Source organism: Pinus tabuliformis, chromosome 3_1, assembly GCF_031772625.1.
Source record: "Pinus tabuliformis cultivar Carrire ecotype Pingquan chromosome 3_1, CPIR1, whole genome shotgun sequence".
NCBI classification, from domain to species: domain Eukaryota; kingdom Viridiplantae; phylum Streptophyta; class Pinopsida; order Pinales; family Pinaceae; genus Pinus; species Pinus tabuliformis.
The window spans coordinates 71,430,360-71,453,179 of record NC_142301.1 but is presented as its reverse complement, the minus strand read 5'-3'; the positions used below and the strand labels follow the sequence as shown (position 1 = coordinate 71,453,179).

At 40.6% G+C, this 22,820-nt stretch overlaps 1 protein-coding gene across 3 annotated transcripts in view; it reads right to left on the bottom strand.

The window, feature by feature from the left end:
* The window catches only part of TPR10 (ankyrin repeat family protein), a 424,227-nt gene that overhangs the window by 310,497 nt on the left and 90,910 nt on the right, over positions 1-22,820 (bottom strand). For all 3 annotated transcript variants that reach the window (XM_089410812.1, XM_089410813.1, XM_089410814.1), the window contains exon 5: positions 4,752-4,891. In XM_089410812.1, the coding sequence (XP_089266938.1) occupies positions 4,752-4,891 (140 nt within the window). The remainder of the gene's footprint in view (positions 1-4,751; positions 4,892-22,820) is intronic.

Sequence of the window (22,820 nt, the reverse complement as noted above, 5' to 3'; positions counted from 1 at the left end):
CAACCCTTGAGCTCAACAGCTGCCTCTCTCCCATCAAGGTGTTGCACACTGGGCTCCAACTTGGACACTATCACGATGTCCTCCAACAGACCATAAGTGCCCAATCTCATCCACAATTGATCCACTCTCACGCTGCCCTCCAACAGTCCACGTGTGACCAAGTCCACGTTGTAGCATCTGCACCTAGTTAGGGCATCCTCCTACCTAGGAGACCCTTACACACCGTTTCCCATAGAATTCTCATCAACTATCCTTTGCTTCTGCAATAGAGGAGCTATTGCACAAATCTAGGCTTGAATCAACATGTCCTCACCTAGGACTTCCATCCACCATGAGATCTGCTCCTAGTTGGGGTATTCAACACTCCATGTTAACCCCAACACGTGGCACCCATAGGCTGCTATCAACCGTTCCAAAACAGGTCACAAACTATGACCCAACACACAACTCCAACTCACTATTTGAGGTCCTCTTGACTACTGCAATCTTAGGTCTGGTTAGGGCATAATACACAGTCCTAACAACCCTCATAAAAACCATGCAACAGTCCTTCTCTTGCTGTGAATTCCCTTCTTCAAGCCTACTGCCTACGTTTCTTGTCCCATTATTCCAGCACCTAAGAACAAGCCTTACAGCCCTCTGTCTTGCCCAAAACAGGCCTGCAATAGCTCTAGGGCTTGCGGCTTACCCTAGACAGGGATCTCCACCCTCAAACAACCCAGAAGTCACCCTTGGAGTTGCGGCTGCCTTTGTATGAGGCTCTCCTTCTATCCACTGGTTGGTAAGACTTCTTCCAACCCACTGTACTTCCTTACGTCCCTTACATCAAGCAGAGACTAGGCTTCAACCTTCCCCAAGACTGTTATACAGGTCTGCGGACTTGTTTCATGAGATCTTCCCATACAAAAGTCTTCCAAAACAACCCCAATACAACCTTATCTCACCCAGACCTCCTGCAAGGTAAACACGCATCCAAAACAGTCATGAAGAGGCTCAAAACAAGGCCTTCTCCTCCTTCGCTTGGCTGCTCCTACCTGCGGTCCAACAGAGATATAAACCTCCTCAACCGAGCTCATTTGGGTGCCTTGTGTTGCTCCAAATGGATGAAAGACTTATTCCAAATCTCCCACGATGACCTGATTATACACTGGTTCAGTAGAGCGAACTTGTACGAAGTGCCACGTGTCATTATTTCGACCTTCAGACTTGAAACCCTCTACAACACCTTGTATTTATACACATACAAGTGCTCCTCCAAAACTTCACAATGGCGCTTGAACAATTGTCACTTGGCTTATTAACTCCAAGCTGACCTAGACACACATGCAAAACCCAATCATAACTCCAAAAATTCATAACTCAAGTTCTAGAGCTCTGATTTGGGTGATTTTTGAAGCGTTGGAATCGGGACGCCAAGCTTTATCACCTCAAATTTTGTCATGCTCAAATTCATCATAGTTTTGGCCCAAATCTCGATGGGTGCAAAACCCCATGCTTGGGTTCCAAGCTCACAAGCCTACTTGTGGCGCTTTTCCCTCCAAATCCCGAACACTAGGGCTTGGAGTACCTCCCAAGCTACACAAAAATCAACATATTTAGGTGCTTCCTTGGTGGTGTAAGTGATTTGTCTTCTTTCCTAACTCTAACTTAGGAAAAGTTCAATAATTAAAGTCAATTAATTATTATGGACTATTTCTAAGAATAAAAATTTATTTATTTAAGTGACTTAGAAATGATCTCAACCGTTGATCTCCTAGATATTCTAGAAGGGAGATTTGGTTAGGGATTTGGGCTTAACCTACGTGAGAGGTGAAGAAACAACAAGAAGGGAGAAATCGTTTTTATATAGAGCGAGAGGCTCAGCAAGACTATAACCATAAAGGAGGAAGAGTGCAAGTTGATTCGAGTGATTTCCACAGCCGAATTGCTGGAGATTGCAGGGCTGAATTGCTAAAGCAAAAAGGAGGTCGATTTATTGGACAAGTAGATTTGCCAAGGCTGAATTTCTTGTAACAGCAAAGGTTATGCAAGACGAAGGCGCAAGGCCGAGTTGCCAGTGAAGAGGTGAGCCAAGTTCTCTAGGTCGAATTTCTTTCAGAGGTTGATTTTTCAGTGTGCCGAATTCCTTGGGCTGAATTCATCCAAGGGTCAAGTTACAAGTTCCAGCGAATGCATATTTGAAATTTCACTATTGCTTGAAACCCTAATTATACTGAGATTAAATTAATGAAGTAGAATCATTGTGGGTGTGTTAATTTTAGGTATGTTCTATGCTTAGAGCAATTTATTTCAATTTTCACAGTTAGCTCAATATCTTTTCCAGATTAGCAATCACATCAGCATTAAAGTAAACTGCAGATAGAACATAAACATAAATCACAGAAGACAAGCCAAGACAAGAGGACACAAGATGTGGCGCCAACCAAGGACAAACCCCAATGTGGGGAAACCCTTGATCAATTCTTCTTATATGTTCTTCAATAGTTTAGCGGAGAGAGAGATAGATAGTACATTTACAACATAAGTCAACACTTTGACTTATCTAGATAAGAGCATTGATCATCTCTAAGAAGATGATACATGAGATCAGTTGAAGACATGCTGCTTTAGCTGATTCTCTAAGGTGACTCCTTCACCCATCGTTGTGCTACATTTCATCATCATGCTGCACCTCACCGCGCTGCACCATGTTGCACCCATCATCACTATGCTGCATCTCATCACGCTTCATTAATCATGACTGTACCTATCACTGTATTGCATTATGTGCCATTGTTGCACCATGTTGCCATACTGACCTATGTGTTGGTTGCACCTTGCTTGCTTGTTATCCCTTGCTTGCTTGTTGTCCTTAGCATGCTTGTTGTTCCATGCTAGTTGTCCCTTGCATGCTAGTTGTAACACTGCATGCTTGGTGTATTTGCTGCTAAGTACCATACAACTGTCCCAATGTTAGTTAGTTGTCCCTTGCATGTTGGTCTCATTCGGAGATAGATGCTCTGGCTGTTCCAGCAGTTCCCGGCAATTCCCGTTGTTCCCAACAGTTCCCGCAGTTCCGGTTGTTCCCAACAGTTCCCGCAGTTCCCGCAATTCCCGCAGTTCTGGCTGTTCCCGGTAGTTCCAGCAGTTCCCGGCAGTTCCAGCTTCTGCCCTTTGCGTCAGCTTTCCCGGTTGTTCCGGCAATTCCCGACAATTCCTGGCAGTTCCGGCTTCTGCCCTCTGCATCATCTTTCCCGGCAATTCCGCGGTTCCAGCTGTTCTGGCTTCTACCCTCTGTGTCATCTTTCCTGGTTGTTCCGGCAATTCCGGCTATTCCCGGCAGTTCCGACTTCTGCCCTCTGCGTTAGCTTTCCCTGCAGTTCTGACAATTCCCAGCAATTCCGGTTGTTCCCAGCAGTTCCGGCTTCTGCCCTTTGCATCAGCTTTCCCAACAATTCTGACAGTTCCGATAGTTCCCGGCAGTTTCCGCTTCTGCCCTCTGCGTCAGCTTTCCCGGCAATTCCCGACAGGTCCCAACAGTTTCCGCTTCTGCCCTCTAGATTAGGGCAGCGTTATCCCTTCTTCTTGATTGCGGCTAGGGCAGCCTCTTTTCCTCCAATGTCTAGGGCTTCCACTCCTAGATTTCTCTTCCACTAAAACCCAAGACAAGTGGAGAGAAATCAAGATAGAAGTGTGTGTAGAAATAATTATCAAGTCACCTCCTTTTATACTAAATCGTGGAGCACATGAGGGGTATATTTGGTTGCTGGCCGACCTTGACGAATTGTCTTATAACACAAATAATTTCATATCTCCATGAATACTTATCAGAATCGGATGATCTTTAGATCAATCCTACACCTCTCGATGAGAGGGATCCAAGAAAAATATTACCTACCATTAATAAGATGACCCACATGGAGTTTGGCCCAAGTTTCCAATTTTAACAGGGTGTATATTTGTTGTAATGTGTGATCATCTCTCTCTGATTTTATTTCCACTGCATATAACGCTCTTCCATGATGGTTTGTACCTTGTAAAGAGATGGTTATACCAATTTTATTGATATTTAAATTCATTGACACCATTGTCTTGCCAAGCATAGACCCATGTGTTTGTAAAGGGAACTTTTATAGTAGCTTTGGTCATTTTGTTTCAAGCTTTTGATTGCAAGCTGTTGGTTTAAGGCTCTCGCTTTGTACTCATGAGTTACTTGGTAGCAGACTTTTATTGTCATCCACTTTTTGGATACGCTCCTATAATCGTACTTATTCCTTATTGTTTATCAATAAATACAAGCAGCGTATTCCAGAATAGAAAGCTACCATGACCAGGCAACTATTTCATTCCAGTAAGACAATAAAAGCAAGTTGAAACTATGTAAGTTCCCATTGCAAATCCACAACAATGCAAGTCACTGTTATCTGCAATTCCAGCATACTTATAAAGCGTAAGAACAGTGTTTTCACTGCTAACAAAAAGATAAATAGAAAACTAAATATCAAAAATGCCTCTCTTGAGATGACAACATGGTAACCCTACAAATGAGATGGTTCATACCATAAGAAATTATACGTAATAGACAATCACCACGAGAGATTAGAGATAATTTTTGTTTCACACATAAAATCCTCTAATAAACAGCCAATAACTACTCCCAAGCAAGATTAAACAACAAGAAATCATAAATCTCGTTTTTGTATCCAAATAATAAACATTTGGCAAAGCAAATGTTGGAGTTCAATAATAACATAACAATACAACTCACTTACATCTGCCCCATGCTCCAATAAAGTTTTGACGGCCGTCGGTCTATCATTTCCTGCAGCCCATATTAATGGTGGGCCAGCATCACTGGGGGCATCCACTGGCACCCCTTTTGACAGTAATAAATTTATTAACTCCACGCTACCTGCACTGAAGGAATACTACTGTCAATGTCAATGCAGAGCAAAAGGGATTTCAACCTTCCACTAACTAACTACAAAGACATGCTTATAAAAGTAGGCAAAATCTCAGAATTAAACATTAACAGACCTAACTAAACTAAGATTTTTATTGGTATCCCTCTCAGAAGAAATATGATAATCATTTGAAATTAAATACAAAATAAATCAATCAATCATTACTAATTTTAGTTGACCACTTACCACAAAATGTTGTTATTAAGAGTTGCTCTCTTCTAAAAAAGAGGCCATTTCTTTTGCAGGCATGTACTCAGCAATAGAAGAATCCCAACAGTCTAGTTAAAATAAACACACAGATGGAGGGTACTGATATTCCAAACATAATAGAGCTAAAAATCTTCACCACCAGCTTGAGGACCATGTGTTTCCCTGCTACTACAAAGCAAGCCACCGAAATTCTCACCCTGTATCAAACTGCCAACCCACATCCCACCCAAACTCTCTCCTTGCCTTAAATTCCCAAACCACCAGCACCCAAACCCATTTAACCTTCATCCAAGGTGTTATGCATAAAATTCCAAAATTATCATTAAAAACATTAAACCATCTTCAAGCCCCATATCATCCTCTAAAACTTGCTCATTGATGCAAAGGACAAAACACACGCCCTCGTTCACCAAGGTGTTAAAAATTGGCGGCTCAAGGATGATATTTCTCTTAGAAGAAATCATATCTTTCAGTTCTGTTTGAACCACATGGCTATAATAAAATTTCGTTTTGACAATTCTAATATAACTTTCCAAAAATAGTAAGTCACATCTCAATATGGAAGTGACTTTCCAAAAATAGAAAGCCATGTCTAAATGATCAAGGATGATCTCGACATATGGAATCCACTTTAAAATCAAATCAATCATGATTATACAAGTCAAGAATTAATATTTTATCCTTATTAGTATTATTATTATTATGATACTATTATATATAAAATAGTCTAAAGTCATTCACCTCTAATGGGTTAACAAAAAAACAAATTCTCAATAGTCTCATGGAATAAGTCAATTAAATTGAGAATCTCTTACTTGGCAAATCGAACCTCTCTCAAATCGGATCAGTGAAGATAAAACGAAATTTTACCAATAGAATGTCCTATCAACGACAAATGAACTAACAATTTATATAACAATGAAGCACAATATAGGATTAGCACATAACTAGCACGTACCACAGATCAATGGAACAAGAACACCATGCAATGAACCCCAAAGTCTTTTTATAATGATATTAGAACATTCCCAATAGAGCAATGGGTCAATACCAGCATTACGAATTTACATCATCTAGAGATAACCCAAAATCAAAATATCTTGAGAAGCAAAATGGCTTCTATTTATAGAGAAATCCTTCAAGTGGAAAACAGCAGCTAGTTGGCTTGATCCCCGTCAAAATAATTTCGACCGTTGATAATAATTTGATCATCTTTTGTTAAATTTAGTTAACAACGGTATGTTCTATGCTTAGCACAATTACTTCAATGTACTTTTAAGCAACCCAATGACATTTTCCAAATTAGTTTCCAATAGTAATCACATTAGCCATCAATCACATTCACAATGACTGTAGATAGAACATAAAATAAAATGCAATAGACAAGCCAAGACAAGAAGACACCAGATTTGGCGGATGCCACAGAAGAACCCCAATCTAGGGTAAAAACCCGTTGATCAATTCTTCTTATTATTATGTCAAATGTTCAGTAGAGAGAGAGTACAAAAGTCAAAATTGACTTGCCAAACCAAAGTCAAAACAACCATGCCAAATCTACAGCCAACTGTAGTCAAACTCAACCCTAACCAAAAAGTCAAAGATTGTCAACGCATTGGTCAAACTTGCCTCCTTGAGCTCTGTCAACCTTAGTCAAACTCAGCCTTCCTTGTTGGTCACAGTCAACCCAAAAATCACATTCACAGTGACTGTAGATAGAACATAAAATAAAATGCAATAGACAAGCCAAGACAAGAGGACACTAGATTTGGCAGATGCCAGGGGAAAGCCCCAATGTGGGGTAAAACCCCTTTAATCAATTCTTCTTATTATTATATCAAATGTTCAGTAGAGAGAGAGAGTACAAAAGTCAAAATTCACTTGCCAAATCAAAGTCAAAACAACCATGTCAAATCTGCAATCCACTACAGTCAAACTCGGCCCTAACCAGAAAGCCAAAGATGGTCAACACAGTGGTCAAACTTGCCTCCTTGAGCTCTGTCAGATTCAGTCCTTTAAGTCAATCAGCTGGGAATTATCTCAGGAGGGTTATCGTTTTGCTGTCGGTTGGCATGGAGGGAGACATAGTTGATTACTCCAAGGATCCATTTGAACTGGACCCCAACTGGTCTGTATAAACTCCGCATCTGTCGGTCTCCTCCTTGAATATCTCTCTGGATATTCCCTCAACCCTAGCTAGCGCACCTAGGGTTTACTCGGTGTTGGACTACCCTACCTTTATTTATCTAGCTCAATAGCCTATGTTATCATTTGGTCAATCTTCTTCCTCACTACCACCTTTCGGCTTCCCTGAAGCGGTTTACTACCCTCCTGACCCTGACCTTCCCCCACTCTCCCCGACCTCCCTACAATTTATTTCTTCTTGCTTAAACCTTCCTAACCCTAACCTTCCCCCGCTCTCCCCGACCTCCCTGCAGTTTATTTCTTCTTGATTAAACCCTCCCGCACCCCCCCATACCCTTTGAATCCCCCTCCGCCTTTCCCCTTAGGTTCTTCACACATCCCTCCACCTCTGACACCACATTTCCACCCTACCCAACCACTATACCCTGTTGCCTATATTCCCCCTCCTCACATACCCGACCCTCCCACTGTTTCGCGGAATCAACCCCCCCTCACCCAGGTGAGATCGGGATACCCCGCATAAAGGCTAAAGCGATCCCTTCCCACACTTCGCAGAGTAGACCACCCCCTAATCGTTTGGGGCATCCATCCAAGAGATTCAAAGGGGTGAAGGCAGGCACAAAGAAGATATCTCTCACGTTTGGAGATGACATTCAAGTGGGGGAAGTCATAGACACATTTGACCGTGTCCTGGTTGGTCGTGTTAGGGATCGAGCATATTCAACTGCGTGATTGAAACAATGGGTATTGGAGATTTGGGGGCAGGTTCTCACCGAACTGTCGTTGGTTGTTACCCTTTCTCATGATTGGTTCGCCCTTCAATTTCAATGGCCTCAGTTTACACCTTGGGTTCTATCCAAACACTGGCACATCGAATTGGCTCTGGTACTTCTCAAGTGATGGAGTCCTCTCTTTGATCTCGAGAGAGAACATCTTTGAGTTGGACCCATCTAGGTCAGACTGCCTGGTCTCCCCCTTCATTTCTAGTCTGAAGGCGTATTCAAGCGTATTGGGAACGCCCTTGGCAGATATATGGATTAAGACAAATCAGCTTGCATTGGAGGGTTACCTGCAAGGTACAAATTCTGGACTATGAGGGGGCGCCTTATCGATGCAGGAGATGTCACAAGATTGGACATCTTTATAAAGACTACCCCTTACCTACATCTAGCTCTGCTTCGGTTGCTCGGCCTAATCAAGCAGTTGTTAATCCGGATTTTGACCAGCGTGGGAAGGCACCTAATCATTTTGAGGAGAATTAGCAAAGGGACACACTGGCAGCTAGTGGCACTCGCAAGGAGCAAACTCGTCACCCATCCCCACATATCACCTGATCTCGTGCGGTTGTGGCGGCAGTTGCCTCTGTTGGGGGTACCCTCTCCTCCTCTCCATTTATTGTCATCTGCATATAATCCTTGCTCTTCGTTTTGTAACGTTGGTCTTGTGCATTGTTCTTCTGTTGTTTGCACACTTCCCCCCCCCCACTCCGCCTACCTTCTCTAAGATACCGGAACCACTCTCCCCTGAGGATCCATCCTCTGATTCTAGTAAGGGACACGGCTACAACCTTCAGCCTTTCTCTCGCATAACCTCGGGGAATGGTAGTGGAATTGGTATTTCACCCTTACCTGCGCTCTCCAAGTCTGCCTGTGGTAGAAAATCCAACATGTCTAAAGCCATTATCCACGCTGAACTGGATGTGGCACATGGTAGACAACATCCCATTGACAAAGTCCTTAGAGCATTGACCTCCCTCCCCCTGGTTCTCCTACAACTGTCGAAGTTTAGCTAGCCCAGCTAAGAAATTAGCCTTTCGTCGGATGATGGAATTCGAATTGGTTAATATTATTATTTTATAGGAGACACTTGCGACTGGCTTACATATTATTCCCGCACTTGAGGTTATTTCTCTCGGTTGGAAATTCACTGCACTGGATGTACGAGGGTGATCTAGTGGTTTGATATTCAGATATGATCCCAGATATATATGTTTACTAAATTCCTGGGGGGGGGGGGGGGGGGAAGGGTTCATAGGAGCTGATATTTACTCAGCAGAGAATGGAAGGGAGTTGAGGATTATTAATGTCTATGGGCATTGTATCAACAGGATCAATTTTTGGCAGCGGTCTCAACTTGATCATTATAGGGGGAGATCTCAACTTCTCACTTGGTCATGCTAAATCCTGGGGTATGAATGCACAAATTGACTATTGGATGGGATCCTGACCCTACTGGAGGATCATCATCTTATTGATATACACATGCCTTGCTTAAAACCCACTTGGCGAAATCAGAGGATCGGGGATGCAGCATTAGCCAGAAGATTGGATCGTTTTCTTATTAAGGAGACCTTATTGGAACAATTGCCGCTATATCGTTAATGGGTGGGATTAGGGGGGTTGTCGGATCACATGCCCATCTATCTTGAGATTGCGGGTGGTGATCGCAAGCCCAAGGCACCATTTAAGTTTAATTCTATCTGGGTTAAAGATAAAAGCTATGTACAAATGATCACTGAGGATTGGAAAACTTGTGTTGTTTATCCTGGTCAATCGGCCTCCGCCGTTTTTGCATACAAAATGCAATCCATGAAACAGATATCAATTGATTGGGCAAAGAACAAGAGGATAAAAGATGAATAGACCCTGAGGGATATCGAACAGGAAATTGATCATTTGGGTGGTAAGTAGGGTCGTGGGTTTACTTCTGCTGATGCCAAAGAAAGATTTGACAGACTTGAGATTGAGAGGAATAGGATCTTGAAAGACAGGGAGGGAACTTGGCGACTTCGCAGCAGGGCTACCTAGTTAAAGGAGGGGGATGATAATACCAAGTTTTATCACCGTGTAGCAAATGGGAACCGGGCCATCAATACCATATGGCAACTTGCAGATTGTGAGGGTACTCAAGCAAAGACTGTCCACCAATTAAGTTTAATTCTATCTGGGTTAAAGATAAAAGCTATGTACAAATGATCATTGAGGATTGGAAAACTTGTGTTGTTTATCCTGGTCAATCGGCCTCCGTCGTTTTTGCATACAAAATGCAATCCATGAAACAGATATCAATTGATTGGGCAAAGAACAAGAGGATAAAAGATGAATAGACCCTGAGGGATATCGAACAGGAAATTGATCATTTGGGTGGTAAGTAGGGTTGTGGGTTTACTTCTGCTGATGCTAAAGAAAGATTTGACAGACTTGAGATTGAGAGGAATAGGATCTTGAAAGACAGGGAGGGAACTTGGCAACTTCGCAGCAAGGCTACCTAGTTAAAGGAGGGGGATGAGAATACCAAGTTTTATCACCGTGTAGCAAATGGGCATCGGGCCATCAATACCATATGGCAACTTGCAGATGATGAGGGTACTCAAGCAAAGACTGTCCACCAATTGGCCAATCTTGGCATTACACATTTTGGAAGTTTATTCAAAGCCCCTCTGGAGGCTAATCTCGTTGAGATCATCATCATAGCAAGACATTTCCCCAGATATGTGGACCATGACACAGGAGAAGACCTACTCAATCCTGTAACCATGGGGGAATTAGAGGCCACTGTTAAGTGGTTTAAGAGGGATAAGAGCCCTGGACCAGATGGATGGTCGATTGAATTTTACATAGCTTTTTTTTACATAATTGGACAAGAGCTCCTCCAAATCATTGAAGAGTGTCGGACGAAGGGGCGGATGTATGATGCTTTCAACTCCACATTCAATGCTCTTATTCCCAAGATTGATACCCCTCAATCCTTTGATGATTATAGGCCCATCTCGCTCTGGAATTGTATCTATAAGATAATAGCCAAGATTATTGCAAACCGCCTCAAACCCATATTATCTAGACATATATCATCGGAACAATTTGCCTTCCTTGATTATCATCAAATACATGAAGCAGTGGGTACAGCACAAGAAGCCCTACACTCGATCAAATACAAGAACCTCAAGGGCATGATTCTCCATATTGATTTGGCAAAACAATTTGATCGGACCAACTGGCTTTCCATTCAAATGCTATTGACCCATCTTGGATTCCCTCTATCTTTCATTCAATGGATTATGTGTTGCATATCCAATGTATCATATAGTATTCTGATCAATGGATCGGCATCCTCCTCCTTCCATGCGGAAAGAGGTCTAAGACAAGGATGCCCCCTTTCCCCTCTACTTTTTCTATTAATCATGGAAGGTTTGAGTAAGCTCATCTCGGCGGATCGACTGCAGGAGGGCAGACAAAGGGGTATCAAGATCATAAACAATTGCACTCTCACTCATCTACTATTTGTGGATGACATCCTCATTTTTCTGAATGGAACATTGGGGGTTTCCACCATTTTTGTTTCCACCTTTCGATTATTCTGCTACGCTACTGGCATGCAATCCAACAACCATAAATCCACTCTATCCGCCTTTGTTTGCAACCCAAATGAGATTCATTCGGCACATCAACACTTCCCATTTATCAATCTATAGATATAGGAGGGACTTAAATATATGGGCTATAGGTTAAAACCATCTAATTATCAGATTGTTGACTGGGTATGGTTAGTTGCAAAAATTGAAAGAAGATTAAATATTTGGCAACATAGATGGTTGTCCAAGGCGGGGAGACTGGTTCTCATCAAATCAGTTCTGGAAGCCACCCCGTTTTATTGGATGTCATTGGCCTGGATCTTGAAGGATATTATCAGAAGAATTCAACAACTATGTTGCAGATTTCTCTGGAAGGGAAAACAAGCAAGTCACATATTTGCCTTGGTCAGCTCAGACAAAATCACACTTCCAAAGAAATGGGGGGAATGGGGATTGAAAAAACTAGAATCCTTTGCTTGTGCACTAGCTGCAAAGATGGGCTAGAATGTGCTATCATCCAAGAATCTCTGGACAGAAGTTATCTATCAAAAATACATATATCCTCTACATCTATTTGACTAGATTAGGCTCCCTTCATGGGACAGGACCAACATATCAACGATCTGGAGGGCGGTCCTCAATACATTGGACCATGTTAGGGATGGACTAACCTGGAAAATTGGAAATGGAAGCTTTGTTCGGATAGGTATGGACCCCTAGATAGGTTGTGGGAATGTGCACTTACTACCTCAAGGGCTGATACAACATCTATCGGATACTGGATATACCAACTTGGCACATATTGCAGATCGGGAGCATACCGATATGTTCAGTCAGGCATGGAAAAATTCTAATACTTTGGGCATTCCCCCATGCTGGCAAGACAATTGGCTGAACTATATATTAGCATTGAAGGAATCACATGTCCGGGTAACCAAGTGGGAGGAAGAACTAAACTGGTCACATTCACCAAATGGGAAATACTCCCCCAAATATGGATACCTACATATAAATGTTGATCACAGACCACTCGCTCTCGATTGGTGGCAGTATTATGGAAGCTAAAGGCAGCTCCACAAGCAAAATTGTTCATGTGGTGCATACTTCGGAATAAGGTTCCCACAGCAGACAATCTTCAAAAGCGTACCTTTCATGGCCCATCATGGTGCGTTTTGTGCAAAGAGGATATGGAAACATGTGATCATCTATTCCTAAAATGCACTACTACCATATGCATCTGGACCAAGATCACTGCTCAACTACAGATTCAGAACAATTGGCAAGGTCGGGACTTTCGGGCGGCATGGCTACAACACACCCTATGGTCACTCATAGCTCCAAGAATTACCCCAAGCCCCCAGGAGCTCCCAGAGCTTAATGTTCAATTCAAGCGGGACCCTCATGGGAGGGTCTTTCTACGACTCCAAGTCTCTCTCAGAAGCCTAAGAATTTGACCTTCCCTAAGGGCTTCGTGAGGATGTTTGCAAACTACTCATCAATGCTTTTGTGTTGGAGCCTAATTGCTCCCCGTTGTACCATATCCCGAATAAAGTGGTACCTGATATCAATGTGCTTGGAGCAGTCGTGAAACACGGGATCCTCTAAAAGGCGAATCCCACTCTAGTTGTCGCAGAAGATCACGGTGGTATCCAAGACGTGCTCAAATAGCTCAGTGAAGAGCTTCCTAAACCAAACAGCTTCACAACAAACCATACTAAATGGAATGTATTCGGCCTCGGCGGTGCTTAAAGCAACCAATTTATGCTTCCTGCTCATCCACGAAATCTAAGCAGACCCCAATGAAAAACAACATCCTTGTTGAAGAATGTAACTAGGTTCGGTCTTCATATTTATATTTGAGTCATTATAAAATGTATTTATCAAAGAATGAAAAATAAACATTTATTATTAATACAATGACTTATTAAAGCTTGGGTTTCATGCTTGGGTCATCATCTTATAGGTCAAAGTTCCCAATGAGGACTTCTAGGTTTTATATTGAGTCATTAGAGTCATTGTCCATTTTTTGAGATTCTTCTTGGGCTTTTGAATCATATAAAAAGAATTATTATTGAGTCAAATATGTAATTTGTCACCTCCGCACCAAGTCAGCCCTTGCCTAATGAATTCAGCCTACAAGAGGACAATTCGACCCACAAAAGAGGCTATATATAAAAGTGCAATTCGATCTATTTGCTCACCAACTCAACAAGTTCGATACACAAGAAGGAAGTGCAGAAAAGTGTGAAGTTCAAGGAGAAGAAGGAAGAATTGCAGAAGAAGAACAAGTCGAAGTTTTTGGGCTATCTCTCTCTCTCTTTCGTACGAAGTTTTTGGTTTGTTGCTGGCGTCAAAGATGTGCTACTGGGGAGGTCGAAGTTCTGCAGTTGCTGGGTCGAAGTTATGTTATTGCATAGGCCGAATTTTGTTGTTGTGTAGGTCGAAGTTTTGTTGTTGGATAGGTCGAAGTTCTAGATCAAAGTTGCTGGAAGGAAAGGTTGACTTGGTGATTGGAGGAAGTCTGTGTCTAAGTCAAAGAGTATTGGATTATCTCATCTTAACTACTGAAGGAAGAAGTTTGACTGGGTTTTCCCCTAGATAGGGGTTTTTGCCCTACATCTTGTGCCTCTTGTTCTTGTGATCTTCATACACACCTAATTTGGTAATTACTCGATGAAAAATAATATAATAAAGAAGTAAAAGAAGTCAAGATAATTCACAAGTAATTATCAAGAAAGAGAAATCAAACCCTAATACTACTATCACTAATTTCTCAACAATCTTGACGTGCTCTATTGCTGCAACACATTGCCAGCCCAGTCAACATTAATAAATCCATGTAGCCTCAAATTCTCGACAATGTATCTCAGTCCATAATTGATTGTGCCACTGAGATACCTCATGAGATTCTTGGCAACAATCTAATGTATGTGATGAGGGGCTCGACCATAAATTGACTCAACGTATTCACAACGAAGCATATGTCCGAATGGTAGTTTACCAAGAATATCAGGGCCCCCACGAGTTGTCTATATTCAGAAGGGTTTGCTAATTTGGGCCTAAGCTCCAGCTACACTCCAACATGGCTTATTGAAGTTGAGTTTCGTCAGAGTAGACACAGATTTGCAATCCACCATCCTACATCTCTCGAGCAGCTTCACAATGTATTTTCCTTGAGAAAGGAAAATCTCACCTGGCTTTTGCCAGCCCTCCAGGCTTAGGAAGTAGTGCATCAATCCTAGGTCCTATTGTCACTCAGATTGTATAGGCACTGCGACAACGACTCAGGTCGGGAGCTCTCACCTTGATCCCCAACCTCTTTGTTCTAGTAGCCTCCCAACAGTAGGCTATGGGGGGTAGACCCTCTGAAAATGAGATGATGAAGGACAAGTTGGGAACAAACGAGTCCGGGAGATATAGTTGAGTGGCCTAGCTACCTGGTTAGATTTAGCAATATTTCAAGGATTAGATTAAATTTATATTTGAGACTAATGCCTAATGGAGTCAAAACTATTGCTTGTTATAAAATTGAGACCAAGTAACCGAATGAACAATTATTGCTTGGATGCTTCACTAACCTATATGAAATGCAAATCCTAAGACCTAACTGGGATGCAAAGATCTTGGTTGTTTTTAATTAAATGCCTAATATAAGTATGACCTTCCCTTAACGGTTTTGAAGCTAGACTCCAAGGTAGGTTGTGGGAAGGTGGCCAACAGGAAGCAAGCAAGGACTTGATTAACGATACCTTTTGTTAGGCTCCTATCACCCGATGCCTTTAGCACTGCAGAGACGATGGCTCTGACGACTGCAAGGTCACCGTGTTAACCACCGAAGAGTTGCTAAGCCCCTTAAGCTAGATGTGGAGGGTGGCCCTAGAAGTCTATCAACCAAGATTATGCTTGTAGGTAAATAACTAATGCAACTAGGCCTAAAATGCTTATGCAAAGGATGAGTGATCTTGATGTGAGCTTGCTTAATAATGTTGAGTACTTTGTGATGGATTAATCTTATGACAGGAATACTTAATGAGCAAATGAAAAGGGCAATCTCATATACAAGACAATGTGTCAAATTATATGTGCCAACCATAAACAAGATAGATCCTCAATATGATTGCTCAAGAGCTCAAAATAAAATTGTCATCCACAGATATACTAACCAAAAATTGATAATGATACAATTTAGAAAAACTAGAGCAATTATTCACTTAGATGATTAACTAATGATCCAAGATGCCAACGATGATTACTCAAAGGGACAGCAAGCTTATCAATGCTCTTATACAACTAGAAACACTCAAGATATATCAGCGAAATGATGTCAAATAAGAGATATTCATTTGAATCAACAAGCCCCTAGGTTACCCAGCTCTTCAATGCCAATAAAAAAATAATAAGGCTCTCAATGTCAGTGCTAGATTCTTTGAAAATTAGGAACACTTAGATCTTCAGTTCAAAACACAATCACCAATTTCTCAAGAGAGCTTCAATGTTATCATTCACCAATAGATATTCAAGTTGAACCATAAACTGTAAACAATTAGAGTGCTCTGGAACAATTAGTTGATGATTACTTGGAGACAATATCCTAAAACATTCAACCAAATGTGCTTCATGCTAATTTCTACTTAGATGCTTAAAGAGATATGAAACAATACTACCAATGAACTTACCAAGATCATGTCAAAGTTGCAATTGGAATTTTCAATGCGCACAATTGTGTAAGAAATATATGATTAGACCAATATTCATGAGACTATGAGATCTTAGTGTAGACTTTGAAACTAAGGCAACTCAAGACAAACAATTAGTGTACTTGAAACAATTTAGATATCGCAGTAATGCTAATTATATCTTCCATAATGGCACATACAACCAAGAAACAAGTAGCAACTATGATCTATAGAGCATGAGTAAAGAGATTTCTCTATGCTACTTACATTCCAATCATATCTAACATGAATTTCTTATGATACCAAGTGAACAAATTAATACCCAAAGCAATCCCAAACCTTCAATTTTTCTTAATGTGGAATGCCAACAGTGAGGAAGCACTTATGTCACCGTTGTTGTACCTCTGAGATAGTAGTAGGTCAGCTACCAATGCCAGAGCATCTAAAATCATTGTTTTGGAGTTTTTGGTTTAAGTTTTTGGAAGACCAATGAATACAGATGTAGAATTAAAGTAATTAATCCTTTGGGTTATATTAACACTTCAACAAAGGCTGCTATAAAGCATTACACAGTGATACAGATCAAAAATAGTGGTGAGTAGAAGACAGCGAAAAATATGATTATCACAGTTTCCAGACTATAAAACAGAACAACCATAAGTGGGAAAACCTTCTAAACTACGTTCCAAAGGTTCAAGGTAGTATACTTAATGCTTACACAGGATGCTAATGATTTATTAATTAGCGGGGATTAGCTAAATAGACAGTTCATTAATCCATTCTCTTAATAGATGATCACTTCAGGAGCTTATAGGAAGTAATTGAGACACTATTATTCCTACCTAGATATATCTATAAGTCATAAGCATATGAAGAAAAACACAATGATTGATAACTGGAAAAAATTACAGCATAACACAAAATTGTGTAAAACCAGATTCAGAATCCTCTGCTTTGTATTAAAGTTCAAGAAAGACTGAGTACATCAAATGTCTGCAAAACCTTCCTTCAAAGGTGGCTTCCAGGTTCAAAGTAGTATAAATAGTCACAACTTTACAAGTAATGAGCTATGAATCTTGAACTCTGAACCATTTACAACTCAAGAAAAGAGTTATTTATACAATAATGAAATTTAGGAAAAGATCCTAAAACAGATTAAGATTTTTAGGAAAAGAAAGATCTTCGTGGCAAGAAGATAGGGGCAGCTGTTTGAACTGTTTCTTGTTGTCCCCTTTATTCAGGCTGTGCTGGATTTTTGTATGATATTTTGCCCTTTTAGCTGATCGATTGTTGGTATCCTTCACGCTGGCAGATTGCTTCATTTAACCTTTTTACCTGATACTGCTTTAAACTCTGTTTAATATGCTTTGACCTGGCTGAGTGACCTTTACTGTGCTCTTTAGGTTTTTACTGTGTTTTTCACAGTAAATCGCTCATATTTGTCTTCAAACTGTTATGCAGGTTTTTTGTTTGTAAACCTGGAACAACAGTCTTTACCTGCAAAAACACAGAAATCATTAAGAAAAACAAGGTGACAGAGGAGGTCTTCAATGGCTTTATTGAGCTTTTAAAGGATATCAGAAAGAGTCCGGGGCATATTGGAAGGTAAACAATGGCTTTAATGGCCGCAGAGGCTTATTGGGGCTTCGTTGTGTAAAACAGAGAAACAGAGCAAAAATGGTCATTTTGGCGTTTAAATGGGAAAAACAATTTTCCTTTGAAATATGGCGCGATAGTGAACAGTAACCATTTGTCGTTTTGCGGAAGGCGGTTTTCATCGCACCACTTATGAGGCATGGGCGGTTTTGGGGAGGAGTCACCCGAAATAACCAGAACCTGACACATAGCAATGGAGGACGGTGGAAAAACCGCTTTTCGGGTGGGTAATGCCCGTATCGAGAGCTAACCCGAAATCGCCGAGGGTCGTTGGATCTGAAGGCTTTAGATCGGACGATGGTGGAGTGAAGAAGGAGTATGGAGGGTATGAATAATAAAAATTGGCGAAAATGGCTATATTATGGTTAAAACTGTTATTAGCGGGGTTAAATGGAGGTTTAGTTATTTCTTTGTTTAAATCATAAAAAACGATTTAACAAAGAAAAACTTTGCAAAACGCATATGTGGTAGACTTGAAACTTTATTAATTTGGGCGGATATTGGCATCGGGTCCGGGCTTATCGCTTATCGCAATTGGAGTTGGTTCTTTGTTAAAATCATAAAAACGATTTAACGAAGAAATCCTTCGCAAAACAATGTATGGTGGATTTGAAACTTTATGGAATCGGGTGGATGAATGTCGTCGGGTCCGGGTCCATCGGATATCGGATATCGCAAAGGCGGAGGGTGTATACATTGGACGGGACTTGCGATGAGGGCGGATGCGATGTGGTATGAACTATGATATATAATGAGTCGGGTCCGTTGCGCATCGCTTATCGCAATGCGGAGGATATATGTAATAGTTGGGACTTTGCGATGGAGGCGGACGCGATATGGGAATAAATTACGATATATATATAGCGTCGGGTCCGGGCTTCCCATCGCATATCGCAATCGGAGTTCGCAATGCGGGGAGTAACGCATGTAAAAAGGCTTGTGATCCCGCTGATGCGATGCGATATGAAAATACATAGTTTTTAATAAAACTAAAGGGTTTTCGGGGTATTTTAATAAGGGATTAATATATACGGGAAAGGAAAAATATTAAGGATTTAATACTATAGTTAGTGTTAATATGGAATATAAGCAGGAAAAGGGAAAATATATGAAATATAAGCGGAAAAGGGAAAAAGACTAAGTATTATGTTTTTTATGAGTTATTTACTTTTCATATATGCATTAATACTTAGGGAAAACATCCTTTTGTGGGTTTTTCAGGAAAAAAGGGATTTTACATGATATTTTCACTTTTCATAAGTAAAAAGGGTTTTGACATTAGGAAAAGGGGTTTTTATGGAAAATGAGTGAATATGAACTGTATGAAGGTAGGAAGGGGAAATAGTATAAATATAAAAATAAATGGGGAATCTAGTACTGTTGTCCTTAAGTCGTTAAGTCATTAAGGTGAGGGTTCGGTCCCTCCAAAAGTCAGAGAAATGCTCTGAGCCTTTTGACTTAAAGAATTTAAGTACTGGGAAATTAGTAAAGTAAAGGGGTAAAATGAATGTGGAAGTTAATTAATTGACTTTGTAAACCTTTGTTTGCTTTGTGTAACTGCCTCATGGACATAGAACATATGGTAAAACATGATAAATGTATACTTTGTCCAATCAATCATTATCTTCTGCAACCTTTCTTCTACCTACCCTTTGCTTACCCTATCATTTTTTTCTTCACTTAATGGGTGCATTTAAGCTAGAAAACCCTTATCCATTTTCTTTTAAAGCAGGAAACTATCTAGTTCTAACCTTATATCAATCCAAGGGCTCAGATTAAACTGATGAGCACCTTATTATTCTCTACCTAACTACTCATCTGCCAAGATTAAACAGTTTGGCCAAATCTTTATTCTCTAACTATAACGTCAAATTTAAAGCATGAAGCAGTCAAGATTAAACTATTTGACTGTCATGGGTTGTGGCATTTAACACAAGCTACACACAACCATTATTTTGCAGAAACAAAGTAGTGGCATTTAGACTTGCTCGCTTTCAGAGTTTATTTGTTTTATTTTCTTTCTAACCTAACATTTTTTTTATATTTATTTTTTTAGGACATCTAACCTAACATTTTCTTTGATATCGACATTGTCATCAAGATAGAACATTTTTTCAAATATTCTATCTTATTAAAACCAAAAAAATGCTACAACAACTGCTATAGTTTCAAACCTTATGATGCAATGTGACAATCATCAACAACTCATGGAATAATCCAAATGATAGATGACCAACTTATTTGAATGACTTATCAATGTGTTATGTAGTTTGCCACTTATGTGAGTATTTTATTCACTATTGGACTGTTGTAAGGAAACAGTGAGCTAGTAGGGTTAAAAAGAGAGCAAACCAGTGAGCCCAAGGGCTAGATGAGGCTAGTAAGTTTGCTCGCGATTTTCTTTGAGTAGCTAGTCCTCCTGCAAACACAAATTCTACCCCAATTTATCTGGAAACAACAATGATTCAACTCAAAGTTTTTAAGGATTGCCACAGTGACCTAGGAGAGGCAATTGAAGACCAAGGTGGGGCAACACTCAACCCTAATGGGCTAGTGTTGAGGCAAAGGGAGGTTGCCAAGATAGGGACAAGGCCTCTCAGACCTGCGGTGATGGGAGAGGAGCCAAAAGGGCTCACTGCAGAACTGGAAAGGCTAGTCGAGAGGGGATTGAGGGTAGCGGAAGGTTGAAAACTCACGGCAGAGGGAAGAAAGATTCACGAAGGGCAAGTCGAAGAGAGAAGAAGGGAGAAAAGGTTGACGCAAGGGGGAAAACGACAGCAAAGGCAAAGGCAAAGGCAAGGGAATCTAGGGCCACAGCAAGGAAAAGAAAAGGGGAGTGGAGGGCTTGGAGAGGGCTACAAGGCCTGCGGCCTAGCAAAGAAGGCAGGGCAAGGCTTTAAAGGCCTGCAGCCAAGCCTAGGGAGGGCTGACAGTAGCATAGAAGGGCTACGCTAGGCTTTCAAGGGCAGAAATGGCCAACGGATATCCCAAAAAAAAATGTCAAGCTTCTGCAAAATTCAGATTTGATCCAACTCTTGAAATTTCACCCCAAATACTACAACAAAATCTCATTGAGGACTTCACAGTCTCTCCTTGGGTTTGAGCGTTGAACTTGGAGGAGAAAAATATGGTGGATCTTGCCTGTTAGAAATCTAAATTTCTAATTTTCTATTTGACTATTAAAATACACCAAATGATTTCAGAATGTAATATATATATTAATTGATAAAATTCGAATGATGATTACAAGGCTGAGGCGGTGCTCCTTTAATAGGAGTTGACTGGCCATGCCTAATCAAAGAGACATGTCCCTTGGGGACTAATGTCTCTTCATTTAGCTAATTATTTGTTAATTAATTGATTATAATTAATCATTTACTTATTTAAATAATATTTTAATATTTTAATTAATTTTTATGAATTTAAGTTCATAACATTGCCTTCCCCTTAAGATGCTTTGTCCTCAAAGCATAGGTAGGCCTGGGTGTTGATGCAAGAAACGTTCTGATTCCCAAGACGAATCTTCCTCTGGTAACCTCTTCCATTTGATGAGGTATTCCTTTATTGTCTTGGATCGTAAAACCTTTTCTCAGGTAGCAAGTATACCTTCAGGTTCAAGGACTATTCTTCCTTCTTCATCGGTCTTTGGTATTTCTGTTTGTGCTATTTGGTTTTGCCCTAATACTCTTTTGAGACTTGATACGTGAAAGGTATTATGGATTCGGCAATTGTCCGGTAACTTTAACCCATAAGCTACACTACTTATTTTCTTGATTATCTGATACAACCCATAATATTTAGGTGATAATTTATTCTTCCCTTGTTGTTTTAGTGATAGTTGCTTATAAGGTTGGAGTCTAACAAAGACCCAATCTCCCTCCTCGCACTCTCTTTCAGAGCGGTGTTGGTCGACTTATTGTTCCATTCTATTACACGCCGTGGTTAGATTTTCTTTTAGTAAGTTGATGATCCTTTGACTTTCTTCTAGGTGGTCTTTAATTGCTGGTACTCTAGAATCAAGGAGTGCAAAGTCCTTCCACCTGGGTGGCTCATAACCATATAAGGCTTGGAAGGGTGTCATCTTAGCTGACGTGTGGTACGTGGTATTATACCACCATTCTGCCCGGTGTAGCCAAGATATGTTTCCAAGCATTTATTAACAATTTCAGTTTGCCCATTTATCTGGGGGTGATAGGCCAAACTCATGTTGAGGGATATCCCGGCTTGGTGGCAGAATTCCTTCCAAAATTTTCCCTTAAATCTTACATCTCTATCGCTAGCGATGACCTTAGGAAACTCGTGTACTTTGTAAATATTTTTACAAAACACATCAGCGATTTGTTTGGTCGTGTCAGTGTTTTTAATAGCCATAAAGTGGGCATATTTAGTGAGCATGTCAACTATTACAAATATTTTATCCTTTCGAAATCTCCTCCCACTTTTGATTTGGAACGTCTAGTGGATGTAGCAATCCTAGAGTTGGAACATTTTCACTCTTATTTCTTTGACAAATATCACATTTGCAACATATTTTTGAATTTCCTCGCTCATACCCCTTCCAATAGAATGACTGTCGGATGTTGTAGTAAGTCTTGTAGAATCTGAAATGTCTGGCTACTGGCGAATTGTGAGACTCTTTTAGCATTTTCACTTTAAATTTGGATGTGGGCGTTAGGTAAATTCTACCTTTGTACCATAAGATGTCATTCCTCCACTTGAAGTTGGTATATTGACTAATATCCTTAATCATCGAGTCACAATCCTCATCCTTGGCATATTCGGCTCGTATTTCGTCCAGCCATTTCGGAACAACTATCATGGTGGCACATGTTGTGTGGGGTC